General features: G+C 43.9%; 1 protein-coding gene and 1 pseudogene across 1 annotated transcript; one reads left to right on the top strand and one right to left on the bottom strand.

Moving 5' to 3' along the window:
• Positions 1 to 5096: 5096 nt before the first annotated feature.
• Positions 5097 to 6339, bottom strand: KHDC3L (KH domain containing 3 like, subcortical maternal complex member). Its single transcript, XM_032341354.1, has 3 exons — positions 6171 to 6339; positions 5835 to 6014; positions 5097 to 5572 (listed from the first exon to the last, which is right to left on the bottom strand). The coding sequence occupies exons 1-3, from the start codon at positions 6337 to 6339 to the stop codon at positions 5097 to 5099; spliced, it is 825 nt and encodes a 274-aa protein (XP_032197245.1).
• An 8381-nt stretch (positions 6340 to 14720) lies between these two features.
• LOC116588841 lies at positions 14721 to 15701 on the top strand (annotated as a pseudogene).
• The last annotated feature ends 501 nt before the right edge of the window (positions 15702 to 16202 follow it).

Genomic DNA, 16202 nt, shown 5'->3' with positions numbered 1-16202 from the left:
GAAAAAAGACAGTCTCTTCAACAAATGGTGTTGGGAAAACTGGACAGCAAAATGCAGATGAAACTGGACCCCACTGTCTTATACCATACACAAAAATAAATTTGAAATGAATGAAAGGCCTAAATGTGAGACAGGAAACCATCAAAATCCCAGAGGAGAATACAGGCAGCAAACTCTTTGACCTTGGCCATAGCAACTTCTTACTAAACATGTTGCCAGAGGCTAAGGAGATAAAAAGCAAATATGAACTGTTGGGACTTCAGGATAAAAAGCTTCACAGAGAAGGAAACAGTCAATAAAACTAAAAGGCAGCCTATGAAATTGGAGAAGATATTTGCAAATGACATTTCTGATAAAGGGTTAGTATCTAAAATTTATAAAGACATTCTCAAAATCAATACCTGAAAAACACATAATCTAGTCAAGAAATGGACAGAAGACATGAATAGGCAGCTTTCCAAAGAAAATATCCAGATGGCTAACAGACACATGAAAAGATGCTCAACATCATTCATGATCAAGGAAATGCAAATCAAAACCACAATGAGATACCGCCTCATACCTGTGAGAATGGCTAAATTAACAACACACAAACAACAGGTGTTGGTGAGGATGCAGAGAAAGGCAAACCCTCTTCCACTGTTGGTGGGAATGCAAACTAATGTAGCCACCCTGAAAAACAGTATGGAGGTTCCCCAAAAAGTTAAAAATAGAATTACCCCATGATCCTGCAATTGCACTACTAGGTATTTACCCAGAGGATACAAAAATACAGATTTGAAGGAATGTATGCACCCCAGTGTTTATAGCAACATTACCAACAATAGCCAAAATATGGAAAGGGCCCAAATGTCCATTGACAGATGAATGGATAAAGAAGATGGGATATATATACAGAATGGAGTATTACACAACCATCAAACAGATTGGAATCTTGCCGTTTGCAGAAACATGAAAGGAATTAGAGTGTGTTATGCTAAGCAGACAACAGCAGTACAGAGGCTGACTGACATATTATCTCACTGACATGTGGAATTTAAGAAGGAAAACTGAATGAACATATGTGGGGGTTGGAAAAAGAGAGAGAGGGAAGCAAACCATAAGAGACTCTTAATGATAGAGAACAAACTAAGGGTTGAAGGTTGATGCAGAGAGGTGGTGGGGATGGAGGAGTGGCTGGATGGATGGTGGGTATTAAGGAGGGCACTTGTGATGAGCACCGGATGTTGTATATAAGTAATAAATCACTGAATTTGTCTAAAACCAACATTGCACTATATATCAACTGAAATTAAGAAATAAATAACTAGCTTCATCTGGAAAACAAATGACCAAGACTGCCAATTGAACAGTGAGAGTAAGCTTGGCCTTTCAAATATTAAAACATTCTATAAAGCTATATAGTTTAAAGAGTGAGATAGGTATTGAAAAAAATAGAAAAGTGACCGATGTGGACATAAAATAGATTGTTAACATTGAATTTGAGTAAGTATAGTGAAAATAACTTTCATATCTTATAATGGGAAAATAAATCCATATGGCCATTTTGTAGGGCAGTTTGGCAATATAACAATTTAATTTTATTTATAAATAAATAAGATCAAGATCAAGACCAGGTCTGAGATCAGACACTTAACCGAATGAGCCACAGTTTTAAAGGTGATCATTCTTTAACCCAGCAATTCCATTTCTAGGAAGATTTCTATAGAAATAGTCCAACATAGGGGCGCCTGGGTGACTCAGTCGGTTAAGTGACTGCCTTTGGCTCAGGTCATGATCTCAGGGTAGTGGTATCAAGTCTCACATGGGGCTGGGAGTCTGCTTCTCCTCTCCTTCTCTCTTTCTCTGCCTCCATCCCCCCAACTTGTGCTCTCACTCTCTCTCTCACTATCAAATAAAATTGTTTTTTAAAGATTTTATTTATTTATTTGACAGAGAGAGATCACAAGTAGGCAGAGAGGCAGGCAGGGAGAGAGAGAGGGAACCAGGCTCCCTACTGAGCAGAGAGCCTGATGTGGGACTCAATCCCAGGACCCTGAGATCATGACCTGAGCCGAAGGCAGCAGCTTAACCCACTGAGCCACTCAGGCGCCCCTCAAATAAAATCTTAAAAAATATATTTCAACACAGCGGGGCACCTGGGTAGCTCAATTGGTTAAGCAACTGCCTTCAGCTCAGGTCATGATCCTGGAGTACCAGATCAAGTCCTGCATGGAGCTCCTTGCTCAGTGGGGAGTGTGATTCTCCCTCTGACCCTGCGGCCTCTCATGCTCGCTCATTCTCATTCACCTCTCAAATGAATAAATATATTTTTAAAGATTTTATTTATTTATTTGACAGACAGAGATCACAAGTAGGCAGAGAGACAGGCAGAGAGAGAGGAGGAAGCAGGTTCCCTGCTGAGCAGAGAGCCCGATGCGGCTCAATCCCAGGACTCTGGGATCATGACCTGAGCCGAAGGCAGAGGCTTTAACCCACTGAGCCACCCAGGCGCCCCAATAAATAAATTAAAAAATAAAATAAAATAAAATTTCAACTTAGATCTCAAGACACAAGTAGGAATTCAGTGCAACAGTTTGTAATTGAGAAATTTGGGAAACAAACTCATCAACCAGTAGTAAGGGAAGGGTTAAAGTGTACACTTACTGAGGAAAATCAGGCTGCTGAAAGAAAAAATAAAAGTATGTGCAATTATGTAAAAGTACATGTGAAACTGTTAAAAATGATTTCCTGTAAGAGAATAGGTTGAAAAGAGCAGATGGGTTGCTCTGGGGACCCTGCGCTTGGTGAAAACTCAGGTGGCACTGCTTCATGCCCTGCTTTGAGAGGAGTCTAATTGGTTGTCTTTTTTTTTTTTTTTTGAAGATTTTATTTATTTGACAGAGATCACAAGTAGGCAGAGAGGCAGGCAGAGAGAGAGAGGAGAAAGCAGGCTCCCTGCTGAGCAGAGAGCCCAGTGTGGGGCTCTCGATCCCATGACCTTGGGATCATGACCTGAGCCGAAGGCAGAGGCTTTAACCCACTGAGCCACCCAGGGACCCTGGTTGTCTTTTTTTTTTATTTGAACGTTTGTTTTTTATTTACTCTGATATTCCCCTTCTGGATTAAATAATAGATTTTTAAAAAATCCAACATTTGATATGCATAAAGAATATTATGTATGTGTCATCACATCTAAATGCTTTTATTTCAAGTTCAACCTCCCTTCTTTTCTTGGCTCTGATCTCCCACCAAGGATGTTACTGCATCTTACCATTTTCTTCTTTCACAAAACCATCTCAGACTAGTCTGTGTGTATGTATAGGTCATTTCTGTGTGTTTCAGAATAGTCATAGACTCCTGTAGCTTGTATCTGCTGCTGGTAATCTTTCTTGTAAAGGAGAAAATCTGACGTTGTGATCATATGGGTACTACTTAGAGGGGGAAAAGCGTCAACCTCAAGTCTTTATACTATTCTGATGTGGCTTCAACGAAAACAGTCTGCATTGTTTTTGAGTTTTAAATGTTTGAAGTTCACTCCACCTAGGCTTTTTTTTTTTGCTTCTTCTAAAAATAGTTGAAAAACTATTATAAATTCAGCTTTGCATTTTATTTCTCTTATAAGTGCTTTTTAAAATTTGGGGTGGTCATCTATAAGTGGTGACTAAAGGGTATATGATAGATACACCCCTCCACTCCCTTGGTCTTTAAAGTTAGATTTCCTTGAATTTTTGAAAAAGATTTTATTTGAGAAAGGGCAAGAGAGAGCATGCAAGATGAGGGGGCAGAGGGGGAGGGAAAAGCAGATCACTCCCTAACACCCCCCCCCCCCCCCCGAAAGGCAGGGAGCCCAGGCTTGATCCAAGGTCTTGAAGAACATAACCTCAGCCTAAGGCACACCATTAACCAACTGAGCCATCCAGGTGCCCCAGTTTCCTTGAACTTTTTACATGAAAAGTTTATAACACAAAGATTTCTGGTGTTGGGTTTTATCCTAGCACCCAGCTGTTAACAGCTTGCTTCCTTCTGCTAGCCTCGCACTGGAGTCCCAGCTGCCAGGATAGAGCTGCAAGCCAAAATCATAGAGATGATCATTATCACCACAAAGGCAATCATATTATAATATGTAAATCTATCAAATTAACATGTACACTTTAAATTTACACAATGTTATATGTCAAATATATTTCAATTAAAAAAACCATGGCAAAGAGGTGACTATCATCCTGCTTCAGGACTCCCTGCTACTGTGGTTACTAAGGGAAGTGTCTAACTTGCAGCAAACCTCGCTGAAGGTCGGATGGCCCTCGCAAGACTTGAGTGCAACAGCAGGGCAGTCCTGGCTCTTTGACCCAATTTCCCCCTTCCTGGCCCCCACGTGTACAAACTGGGAAGTCGCTGGCTGCTTCCAGTGCCACGAAACATCCAGCCACGTGGATCGGATTGGAACCAAGTTTTCTCATCCCATATCAGAACAGAAACACCACAGGCTTTTAAATTTTCCAGTGAGGACGGACTCCATGGTGTGGAAAAGCCTCTTAACCGGCAAAACCAGATTCTTGAGGTTAAAGAGCACGAGGGGGGGCGCCTGGGTGGCTCAGTGGGTTAAGCCGCTCCTTCGGCTCGGGTCATGATCTCAGGGTCCAGGGATCGAGCCCCACATTGGGCTCTCTGCTCGGCGGGGAGCCTGCTTCCTCCTCTCTCTCTGCCTGCCTCTCTGCCTACTTGTGATCTCTCTGTCAAATAAATAAATTAAAAAAAAAAAAAAAAAAAGAGCACGAGGGAAGGACCAGCCGATGGCCGGAAAGAGCGCTGCCTCCTGCGGATGGAAAACCAAAAGGTCTCACCTGCGTCCAGGTGAAGAGCAGCCTAGGGCAAATACTGGCTGCTGGAGGAAAGGCCTCTCCCTCCCCTTTTACCTGACAATTAATAGGCGCTAGAGAAATTCAATTCTTTATTAGGGAAATTCGATTCTTTATTAGAACTCTTTAGATGAGTGTTTGCAAACTACCCACACCATTCTTCCCCCAGCTTCTGCAAGAAGAAGCAGGACTTAGCAGCAGTGAGGTCTTCCACTCTATCCTTGCCTGGCTCCCGCTCCCGGGCCCGAAGTGCTTTCATGAGCTGGTAACCGGTCCCTGGGTAGCGTCCGGGGACCGCTGGGTGGCCGCCTCGCGGGCTGCGCCGGGGGACCGCTGGGTGGCCGCCTCGCGGGCTGCGCCGGGGGACCGCTGCGTCGCCGCCTCGCGGGCTGCGCCGGGGGACCGCTGCGTCGCCGCCTCGCGGGCTGCGCCGGGGGACCGCTGCGTCGCCGCCTCGCGGGCTGCGCCGGGGGACCGCTGCGTCGCCGCCTCGCGGGCTGCGCCGGGGGACCGCTGCGTCGCCGCCTCGCGGGCTGCGCCGGGGGACCGCTGCGTCGCCGCCTCGCGGGCTGCGCTCGGGGACCGCTGCGTCGCCGCCTCGCGGGCTGCGCCGGGGGACCGCTGCGTCGCCGCCTCCTGGGCAGCCTTCGGGGAGCTCTGGGTCGCTGCTTCTCGGGCAGTGTCGGGGGACCGCTGGGTCGCTGCGTCCTGGACAGGGACCTTCTCTGAGCCTGGAAGAACAGTGTGGAGACCTTACCTATGTCCCCATACTCTTTCCACAAAAGGATTCATCCGTATGGGCTGGGGGTTGGGGTCCGGAACTTGAGAGTACCAGGTCAATTTGACCTTCTAGATCCCTTTGCAAGAAGGAATCGCTCTCCTGGACGGACTGAGAGGATGAGACCGCTGCCCGGTTTCATCCAGGAAGCATCAGGATCCTCCCCAAGGAACCCATGGCCTGCTCAGGGTGCCCCTATTTATCCGGTTCCGTACATTGTGCCCGGAGTTGGCGGTGATAGTCAGCCAAATTCATGATCATCTTGGATACATCTTTCTGGTAATAAGGCCGACCAAATATCAAGATCTCAGCCTCGCCCTCGGGATCCCACTGATTAACGTGAAGCAGAGTCTGCGACACACCCTCGACGTGCGGGATGTGCTCTCCTCCCCGGCCTGCGCAGGAAGCAAAGAGGCTGTGAGCGGTGGGATTTGGGAAGAGAAGGCGGCGGGGGGAGGCAGCTCTGGATTGTGGCTAAAGTCAGTGGAGAGCTTGCCCTGGGGAAAGGAGAGGGAAAGAGCGCATTGGCCACCCCTCGGGGACCCACTCACCGAAGATCGCTTCCACCAGCCACGCCTCGAGGCGAACTGCCTTCGGACTCTTCAGATACTCCAAGTGGAACCAGTAGGGCCGCTTGGTGAGGTTACCGAGCACCGTGAACAGCGCCCCTTCTCGCTGCTCCAGCTGCACGAGCGTCGGAAACCGTCTGGGAGTGGCCATGCTGCAGCCGGCCTGGCTGGTAGCAGCTGAGCGGCTGCCAACCCGAAGGCGGAGGTTGGGACCAGCGGCCGCAGTTGCCGCGCGGCCAGGGCCTGATTTCAAGGGCTTTTAGCAAGCCCCTCCCCTTTTCATTGGATTCCAGCCCTCGCCTCCAAACCTCCGCTGCTGAGTCGAGCACCTGGGTGGTCTAGGAGGGGCTATTTTCGGGACCCGCATTTTTCCCCAGGCGCTGGGAGCCGGAGGTGGGGCGCCAGGTGGGAGCTATGTCCCTAAAGCTGGTCTCCCGCGGGGGTGGGGTGGGGTGGGGTGGGGTGGGTGGGTGGGGGGGTGGTGTGTGTGTGTGTGTATGTGTATACAGCCGCGTAGAGGTAGGGAAGATCCAGGATCAGGACAGTATCTTTAAGACAAGCAAACTGGTATGTGCGGAGACACACGTGTTTCCCAACAGTTCTAATGGGACCAGCATTCCTGAGGGGTTGACATGACTTTTTCATGGAAAACCTAATGAAAAACATGGAAAAAGTAAAAGCTTAAGGAGTAAGAAAGGTATTCAAGGGCAAAAGCAAATCCTACTTCCTCCTGAACCCTGACCACTGAGTTCCCTCCCTAGAAGCCATCACATTTCCAGCCTCTTTCTTAACCTATCACAGACAACTGAGCTCACCCAGTAGCAAATGGCCTATGCGGTTTGGACACTATAGGGGCATCCATTGAAACTTTTTTGAATCCATTGAGACCTTTTTAAAAAAGGTTTTGTATATTTATCTTACAGAGAGAGAGAGCACAAGCAGGGGGAACAACAGAGGGAGAGGGAAAAGCAGGTTCTCCACTGAGAAAGGAGCTCCCCCTGAGTCATGACTTGAGCTGAAGGCAGATGCTTAACTGACTGATCCACCCAGGTGCCCACACTGAAAGTTTTTTCTAATTCTCCTGTCTTTCTAATTCTAAGTAACACAATATTTCTGTGTCTTGGTTTTTTAGACCAGCTTAAAGCATTACCCATTGACTGCTACTCAGGAAGATAAAGCTATATTGCTCTTGAATCAGTAGTTTGGGGTGTTATGTCCAGACCCAGCAGTGAGAGAACCCCAGAACTCAAGCTCATCCTTGTATCCTCTATGGGAGTTCTGCAGGCCAAAGAAGAGAGTGAGAAATTTGTCGGTGTCTGACAATATCCAAAGTCTTGAGAACCAAGGAAAATATGAATTGAGAGCAAAAGAAGTGAAAAATCCATTCAAAGGATCACAGGGTGGAGTTATAAACTTCTTGAGTAGGCAGAATGATTAAGTGTGTGTATAACTGACACCCAAGGATCTGGGCTTCATAAATGCCCCCTCTGGAGATTATGGACTCACTAATATAGCAACTACAAATTGAATTTTAAGGTCCCCTCAGTGTTGCCAACAAGAACCCAATCCAAGAGGTATTTCCATGAAAATCTCTAGTCTGAAATCTCTTTGATGATAGAGGATAATACATGGTTTCTTAGCTGCCCTAAGAGGATACTTACAGTTCTATGCATGTGATTGTCATTTATGTGTATGTGTGTGGAGATCTTTTACTTCACTGAAGTTTTAGAATTGGGTATAAAAATATTTAAGAGAATTAAAACCGTAGTATTGGGGCACCTGGGTGGCTCAGTGGGTTGAGCCTCTGCCTTCGGCTCAGCTCATGATCTTGGGGTCCTGGGATAGAGCCTCTGCCGGCTCTCTGCTCAGTGGGGAGCCTGCTTACCCCTCTCTCTCTGCCTGCCTCTCTGACTACTTGTGATCTCTCTATATCAAATAAATGAATAAAATCTTTTAAAAATCCATAATGTCAGTAATTTTGTTTAAAAGAGATCTGTCATTCATATAAAATCCTAGAATGTGCAGACTAATCTATTCTAGAAAGTAGGAAGTAATTGCCTGGGGGCTGATAATGGAGGGAAGAAGGGATTGGAAAGAGGCATTTGGGGATGATGGAAATGTGCATTATCTTTACAGTGATGGTTTCACCAGATGTGGTTTAGATATCAAAACTGGCCAATTGTATAAACTTTAATGTAAATCGTTTATTGTGCTTTATTCTTCAAAGTGGTTAAAAAACAAAGGAGGGATCCCTGGGTGGTGCTATCATTTAAGCTCAGAATTTTTGGTTTCCATTTAACTAGTGATCTCAGGGTCATGAGATTGAGTCTGTATGGGGCTCCTGCTCAGTGTGGAGTCTGCTTCTTCCTCTGCCTCTCCCCCGCAATAAATATATAAATCTTAAAAAATAAAATTTCTAGGCTTCGGAAGCCTGGTTGGCTCAGTTGTTAAGCATCTGCCTTCAGCTCAGGTCATGATCTCAGGGTCTTGGTATGGAGGCCCCTCCTGGAGCTCCTTGCTCAGCAGGGAGTCTGCTTCTCCTTCTCCCCCCTTCCAGCTCATGCTTGCTTTCTCTCTCTCTCTCTCAAAAAGGTAAAATCTTCAAAAAAGAAAAAAAAGAAAGAAGGGAAGAAACATTCTAGGCTTATGAATAAAATAGTAAGTTGTGTTTTTTTTAAGGTTTTATTTATTTATTTGACAGAGATCACAAATAGGCAGAGAGGCTGGCAGACAGAGAGAGAGAAGGAAGCTGGCTCCCCACTGAGCAGACAGCCAGATGTGGGGCTTGATCCCAGGACTCTGGGATCATGACCTGAGCCGAAGGCAGAAACTTAAACCCACTGAGCCACCCAAGCACCCCAGGATAGTAAGTTTTGGAAGTAAAGCTTGAAAGCTTAAGAAAGGTCTACAGGTTTGGTTTTTACAATTTTAGGAAATAAAATATTAATTTCCTAAGAAATCTGTAAACAGTCTTTCTGTGCATAAAAATCACCCCCAGCATTCCAAATAAATAAATTAATAAATAGTACCAGTACCTTTCACCCTTTTCTCCTAGATTACCTATATATATCAGACCTGGGAGCCTCCCAGTTCAGTAATATGGTTTTGTTAGATGGGTGTTCACGTTTATACTATTATGACCTTGTAAATAATATCTGTAGCTGCAATAGTTTACTACAATTTCTTGCATAAAGTTTTGTTTTACCTGATGTCATTAACCACTTTTTTGTTCAAATGCTTCTTTTTTTTTTTTAAGCTTTTATTTATTTATTTGATAGCGCTGCATGAGCAGAAGCAGTGGGGAGGGGTAGAGAGAGAGGGGGAGACAGGCTCCCCACCGAGCAAGGAGCCCAGGGGGCCGTCAGGGACTTGATCCCAGGGCCGTGGGATCATGACCTGAGCCAAAGGCAGCAGTTTAACCGACTGAGCCACCCAGGCATCCCTCTTTTTCTTTTAAAAGGCTGATTTTTCTTCATACTCCTTTATTTTATTTTTATTTTTCTTCATACTCCCAACTGTGTAACTTTCTTCTCTGTATTTTCAAGCACAGGAGGCACTTTACCATTTCACCATGACAATATTGCTCCTACAGTCTTTTTTTTTTTTTTTAAGATTTTATTTATTTATTTGACAGAGAGACAGACACAGTGAGAGAGGGAACACAAGCGGGGGGAGTTGGGAGAAAACAGGCTTCTTGCTGATTGGGGCTTGATGAGGGGCTTAATCCCAGAACCCCCGGGATCACGGCCTGAGCTGAAGGCAGATTCTCAGCTGACTGAGCCACCCAGGTGCCCCGCTAAATCAGTCTTAACTGCTCCAATGTAAGTTAGCTGCGTTCAGGCCCACCCTCCTGTGGATTACTACAGCCTTTCCTGGTTTTGGATCTTCGGCTCTCTGAATCCCAAGACTTCCTTTTGTGTGTATGCATGTTTGGTTTTGTTGTTGTGTTCGTTTAGTAGATTTTACAGCAGTAGCAAGAGCATCCAGGCAAAAATTACTAAGGTGATAGATAATCATCTCCAAAAGGATCCTCCTGGTTTTTACTATACTTATCTCTCCCACCTGGTTTCCGATTAGCTGCCAGCTGAGGATGAGGTAGCTGAGTTCCAGAAAGGAAGCAGATAATTGGGGAGGCAGAGTTGTGGGCACAATTAGCCCAGGCTGGACGAAGAAATAGAGACTTTCAAGCTGGGGAGGAGACTGAAACATGAGAGGAAGCACTGAAGGCAGTTGTGGCCATAGATGCTGATGCCTAATGTGCTGAGTTTATTAAAATGAGAAACATATTTTTTCAGGTGGAACTTAAGAGCAACAACAACAACAACAGAATAAGCTTTAAGTGAAATTTTGAAATAAAATGTTTTCTTCCATGGAACCAGGGAAAGGTGGTTTAGAGTTTAGAATTTCACTTAGAAACTTGATAGATGTCTGTTTTCTAGCTATAATGTTTCTATGATTTTAGAGGCTGTCTGATTGTTTTGACAGATCGCCTCATTCTACCGGACTTTAAAATTACAAATATGACATACACATTATTTCATTATTGTTCATTGCCCCCTCAGTTTTGGAGTCTCGTTTGGGTTAAAAAATTAGCTTTAAAAAGGAATTTTCAGTAGTAAAAAGATTAATAACCCTTTTCGTTGCTCTTTACTACCTGCCTTAGACAAATGCTTAGGAGTGTTTCTGTGTCTGGGGAGTGAATGGGGTTGGGGAAGGTAATGAGGGACTTCAGGTAAGGGGTAAAGAATTGAACTCTTGGTGGTAGTTTACACTGGCCTTACCCTGGGCTACATTCAGCCTGAGAACCCAGAGGTTCTCTCACCAAGTTCATGGTATTTGAGGCAGTGGTTTCTCTATTTTACTTCTCTTCAGAGAGAGAGAGAGAGAGAGAGAGAGAGACTTCCTTTCGTTTTGATAGAGCAAATCTATTGTTTTCTGAGGAAGAATGAATATTTTGAGGCCTTGAATGTTGTAAAGTATTTTTATTCTATCCACACAGTAAATTGGACATTAGGTTTTAGAATACTTTTTAAAATTTTTTTGAAAGATTTTATTTATTTGACAGACAGAGATCACAAGTAGGCAGGCGGCTGGGCGGGGGGTGGGGGGGTGCAAGAAGCAGGCTCCCCGCTGAGCAGAGCTCCCAACTGAGCAGAGAGCCCGATGTGGGGTTTGATCCCAGGACCCTGAGATCATACCTGAGCCGAAGGTAGAGGCTTTAACCCACTGAGCCACCCAGGTGCTCCAGGTCTTAGAATTTTTGAATGAAATAATTCTTACCTCAAAATTTCATGCTTTCCTTCATTGTGTGTTAACTTCCAGTGATGCTTTTGAGAAGTTTAGGCCATTCTGATCTTAATCTAATTCAATTATTTTATTAAACATTATTTTCCTTGTGTTTCCTCTTACTTCTTTCTAAAAGTCAGCCTTCTGGACTGCTATTCTTTTTCTTTTCTTTTTTATCTGCCCTATGCTGTTTTTGTTTGTCTGGTAAAAAACTAACTGGAAGCTCTGAGCATGTATGTTTGTCTATACCCAGCACTCACGGAGGGAGATATGAGTAGAACTTTTTCTTGAGAACCCCAGTGGAGTCTCATCCGCTTCCCTGCCCCCTACCACCACCCCACAGGCCAACCTATGCATGATCATTAACATGGCAGGCCCTCAACAGCCAGCTCATGGCACAGAGTGGGAACAAGGGAAGGAATGGCTCCCACAGGTAGTGAGGTGAAGGGAGAGAGTGAGGCAAGAATTGACCCATGCCATCCTGAATACCTCCCACCCCAGCCTCTGAGCTTGCACCAGAAAGGGCCAAATTGGCCTGGCTAGGTTTCTGTGATAGATTCCAGATTCTGGGCAGCTGCCTTGGATCCTACACTCTATGCCCCATTAGGTGATTACTGGACACATGGCAGAGAATTGGGGTGCCTTTCTCCTTTCCTTCTAGGTGCTATAGTGGGCCCTCAGGAAGAGGTGCTGCCAGCACTCACTCTAACCCCAACAACATGCCCAAGTCTATATTGCCCCTGTAGTTGGAGTTGAGCAGACCGCAGACCAGGAGCAGAATCCCAGGTGGTCCCTGAGATGCGGGCATGGAGGGACTCATTTGGACCTAGCTTGCCTCATCTTAATGCTTCTGCCACAAGAGTGTGCCATCCGCCTCTCCATTTTGTTTCCCCAGCCCTTGGGCTTGAATATTTTTATTCTAATAGATTAGTATCTCTTATTGTTTGAGGTTGGAAGAACACACTTCCTCCTTAAGTTCTTTTCCCAACTCTTACCAGAGGGCCAGCCTAAAGGGGGTGGAGAATCACAAACTTCTGCAGGTTTCTCTAGGGAAGAAGGAATTCGGTCACATCAGCTCCTGCCCTGGTCTTTCAACCATTTGTAACACGTACAGTTCAGTGGCATCAAATGTATTCACAATATTCTGTAAATATCACCACTCAAAACTCTTATCCCTACCAGCCTGCCCTACAAATTTCGGACTTGCCAGCTACACAATCCCATAAGCCAATTTTTTGAAATAAGTCTCTTTATGTGTGTGTGTATGTGTGTGTGTGTTTGGTTCTGTTTCTTTGGTGAACATCGACTCACAGACTCCTTGACAGGACTTGATGACTTTCTTTTGTTCTCTAACTATACCTCATGCTTACCCCATCCTAGTACTTGTGACACAATATTACAACTGCTTCTTTTGTTTTTCTTCTCCTTTTGGGGGACAGAGATTGTCTTTCAGGAGTGTATTCAGCATCTAGCAAAGGGTCTGTCAAACTGTAGGTACTTACTGACTTTTTGATGAGGGAAGGAATAGCTTTAATTTCTTCTGTATGGCTGGTGGTTTTTAGTTTGGAAGGGAGGACTTGGGCATAAGGGAAATTTAGGGAGAGCTAGGATTTAGTCCTTACCAAGTACCCAGTTCTGTCAAAGGCTTGACTTCTCCTGAGAGAGAGAGACAGACAGACACACACAAACACACACACACACACACACACACACAGGGAAGAAATGCGCGCATGTGGTCATGTGAATATGTAGTTTTTAATGGGAAAAGTATGTTTTGATGTGAGTCTGTGGAAACTAGAGGATGATAATAGAGTTTCTGTGCAATTACCAGTGATTGTCCTAGAGAAGAAACTGCAATGACTAGGTATTTCCAGATGATACCAGGTATAGTGAAAAGAAGCAGAAAGATTCTAAGTGAGACAAACTTAAGCCTCCAAGTTTAAAAACACATTGTAAAGCAATAGTTCTTTCTACAATGGCCTCATATTTAGAATGCCAGAACCTTGAATTGTGTGGTGACTTTGGTGGGAAAAACAAAAAACAAACTAGAAATTTCCAGCTGTGGGAAAGAGCAGAGAACTTAGAAAAAGTTTAATTATACACAAAAATGTACCGATAAGTGATTAAGTGGATAGCATTAAATGAATAATTTAATGAATGAATGAAATTATTAAAGAATGAATTTAATTTATTTATCAATGAATAATTAATGAATTTACTAATTAATGAATGAATTAAATGAAACATACTTTCACTTATTAAATAAGAAAATATTTAATAAGTGAAACTATGTGGTGACTAATGATGAAAAATAACATTTACATTGGTTTACATCTTAAAATACAAGCGAAACATTCTTTATCAATTTAAAAAAATACAAGAAGAATGATCAAACTTGTACAGCCCCTACTGAGTCCTTGCTCTTGTGTACAGTTGGGGAAAGTTGAAGAAAATGGGATGTCAAAGTCAGGTGTATACGCCTATATCAGGAGCACACTCTAGGTGCTATAAAGGTGCCTAAAGGATAAAAGGTAATTTCAGGTCTTAAATAACTTACCCAAACTTGATTTTCAGGAGTTATGTTCTTTTCTTGGTATTTCTGACCCCTCTTAGAGGCAATCTGACAGAGGTACGACCGGAGTCAAGGGAACTTCATTCTCTAGTGTTGGCCCTTGAAAAAAATTGCCCAGGTGTAATATGTCATTGGTGAAGATAATACATCTTCTTCACAAGGATTACTCACAGTGTTATGTATTGAACGTATGACCTTTGGAGCAAGTGGGCTACCATCTCCCAGGTCCTCATAGTGGCAGAGCAAATGTTAGAGGAAAGAAAAAGCCAAGTTTTCACTTCCGTAATTCTTTGAAGTGTGCTGTAACATAGGAATGATCCAACCTGGCTGTGCTACTAGATGAGTGGAAAACTCTGAATTCTTTTTTATTTTTTCAAAAAGATTTTATTTATTTGTCAGAGAGAGAGAGAGCACAAGCAAGGGGAGCAGCAAGCAGACGGAGAAGCAGGCTCCTTCTGAGCAAGGAGCCTGATGCACGGCTTGATCCCAGAACCATGAGATCATGACCTGAGCTGAAGGTAGATGCCTAACTGACCTAGTCACCCAGGCATCCTAAAACTCTAATATAGAAAAAGTGCCAACAAGGGATTGCCTTTGACTTTTTGCTCTTTGTAGGATTTCTCAGCTTTTCACCTCTTCCTTTACTGTAAAAACTCTGCATTTAAGTTAGGAAAATGAAGCAGTTGAAAAAGAAAAGGAAAAGCAATTTTAATGTTCAAGAAACTCAGACCCTTTTTAAAGAAATTTCAAAAAGAAAAGAAGTCCTTTTTTCCAAGCAACTTAGTATAACAATTGACATGATGAACCGGCTGGCTTGAGAGGAGATTGCACAGTGTGTTAGTGCTGTAGGAGAAGAATAAGGGATGAGGAGGGAAGTGGAAAAAAGGTACCTGACCTTGACTGGTGGGCACCTATGAAGAGAAAGGGGATGAGGTGAACATGCACATCAGCTGGCTGGTTCAGGGTGTCTTCTTCCCGCACCTGATTTAGAGGACTCTCTCACTGAAGAGATGGATGAAAAGATTGGATTCCAAAGTGATACAGATTTTGACTGGCAAAATGTGGCAGATTTCAGGGCTGCAGGTGGATCCTTAATTGAGGTTAAGGTGCAAGAGGAAGAGAGAGACCCCCAGAGCCCTGATTTTGAGATTGAGGAGGAAGTGTTGTCATCAGTTGTATCAGATACCAGGAGGGAAAATGAACTTCCTGATTCCCCCATATGATGAGTTTTTTTACTCTGAACTTAACACCATTGAGGTCTGCATGAGGTCCCCATTTGCTGGTAAACACAGAGAAACAGAAATTGCAGTTGGAAAAACGACGACGCCTGGATATCGGGGCTGAAAGTCTGCAGGTGGAGAAGGAACCCTTCGGGATCGGAGGGAGTGGCTGCAGATTGAAAGAGAGAAGTTGAGGCTACAGTTCGTCAACTCTGACAACTCCTCTTTGGAAAATGAACTTGGCCAGGGACAAAAGTCCATACTTCAATCATAAGACATAGAACCAGAGAATTAAAACTTGAGAGAGAAGCTTACAACTGGAAAAAGATAGGTTATAGTTCTTGAAATTTGAATCAGAGAAGCTGCAGGTTGAAAAATAACTTACAAGTAGGGAGAGAGAGACTTCAAATTCAGAAGGAAAGACACTGGCAGTGATTTACCTCAGTCTCTGTTTAAAAAATGTTTGTAAACCGTAGGTTTTTCTCTAATATTGGGTAATATAAGATGGTTGCAGGATTAGCTATGTCTTTTTTTCCTGTTTAATGTCAGTGTTTTCAATAGGAAAAAGATAGCTATGTGTGGGTAACTGTATACTTAAATACTACATTACATAAATACTATGTGCCCTAGCATAAATAGTACAGCAGAAACTATTGTGCTGTACTCTTTGAATTAGGAAAATTGCATAGAATCTTATATAATCTGTGTACTCAGTTTACAATTATATCTATATAAAATTCTAGCTTGGTAGTTCTTTATGGAGGAGGGGTATTTCTGACCCCCAGAAGACATTTGGCAACATCTGGAGACACTTGGTTTTCAAAATGGGAAAGTAGAAAAGGTTGCTACTGGTATGTAGTAGGGTAGAGGCCAGAGATGCCTGCCTATATCCTGCCATGCACAGGACAGCCCCCACAGAAACGAATTGTCCAACAC

The sequence above is a fragment of the Mustela erminea genome, chromosome 4 (genome assembly GCF_009829155.1).
Source record: "Mustela erminea isolate mMusErm1 chromosome 4, mMusErm1.Pri, whole genome shotgun sequence".
Taxonomy (NCBI): Eukaryota; Metazoa; Chordata; class Mammalia; order Carnivora; family Mustelidae; genus Mustela; species Mustela erminea.
This window is presented reverse-complemented; position numbering and strand designations above follow the sequence as displayed.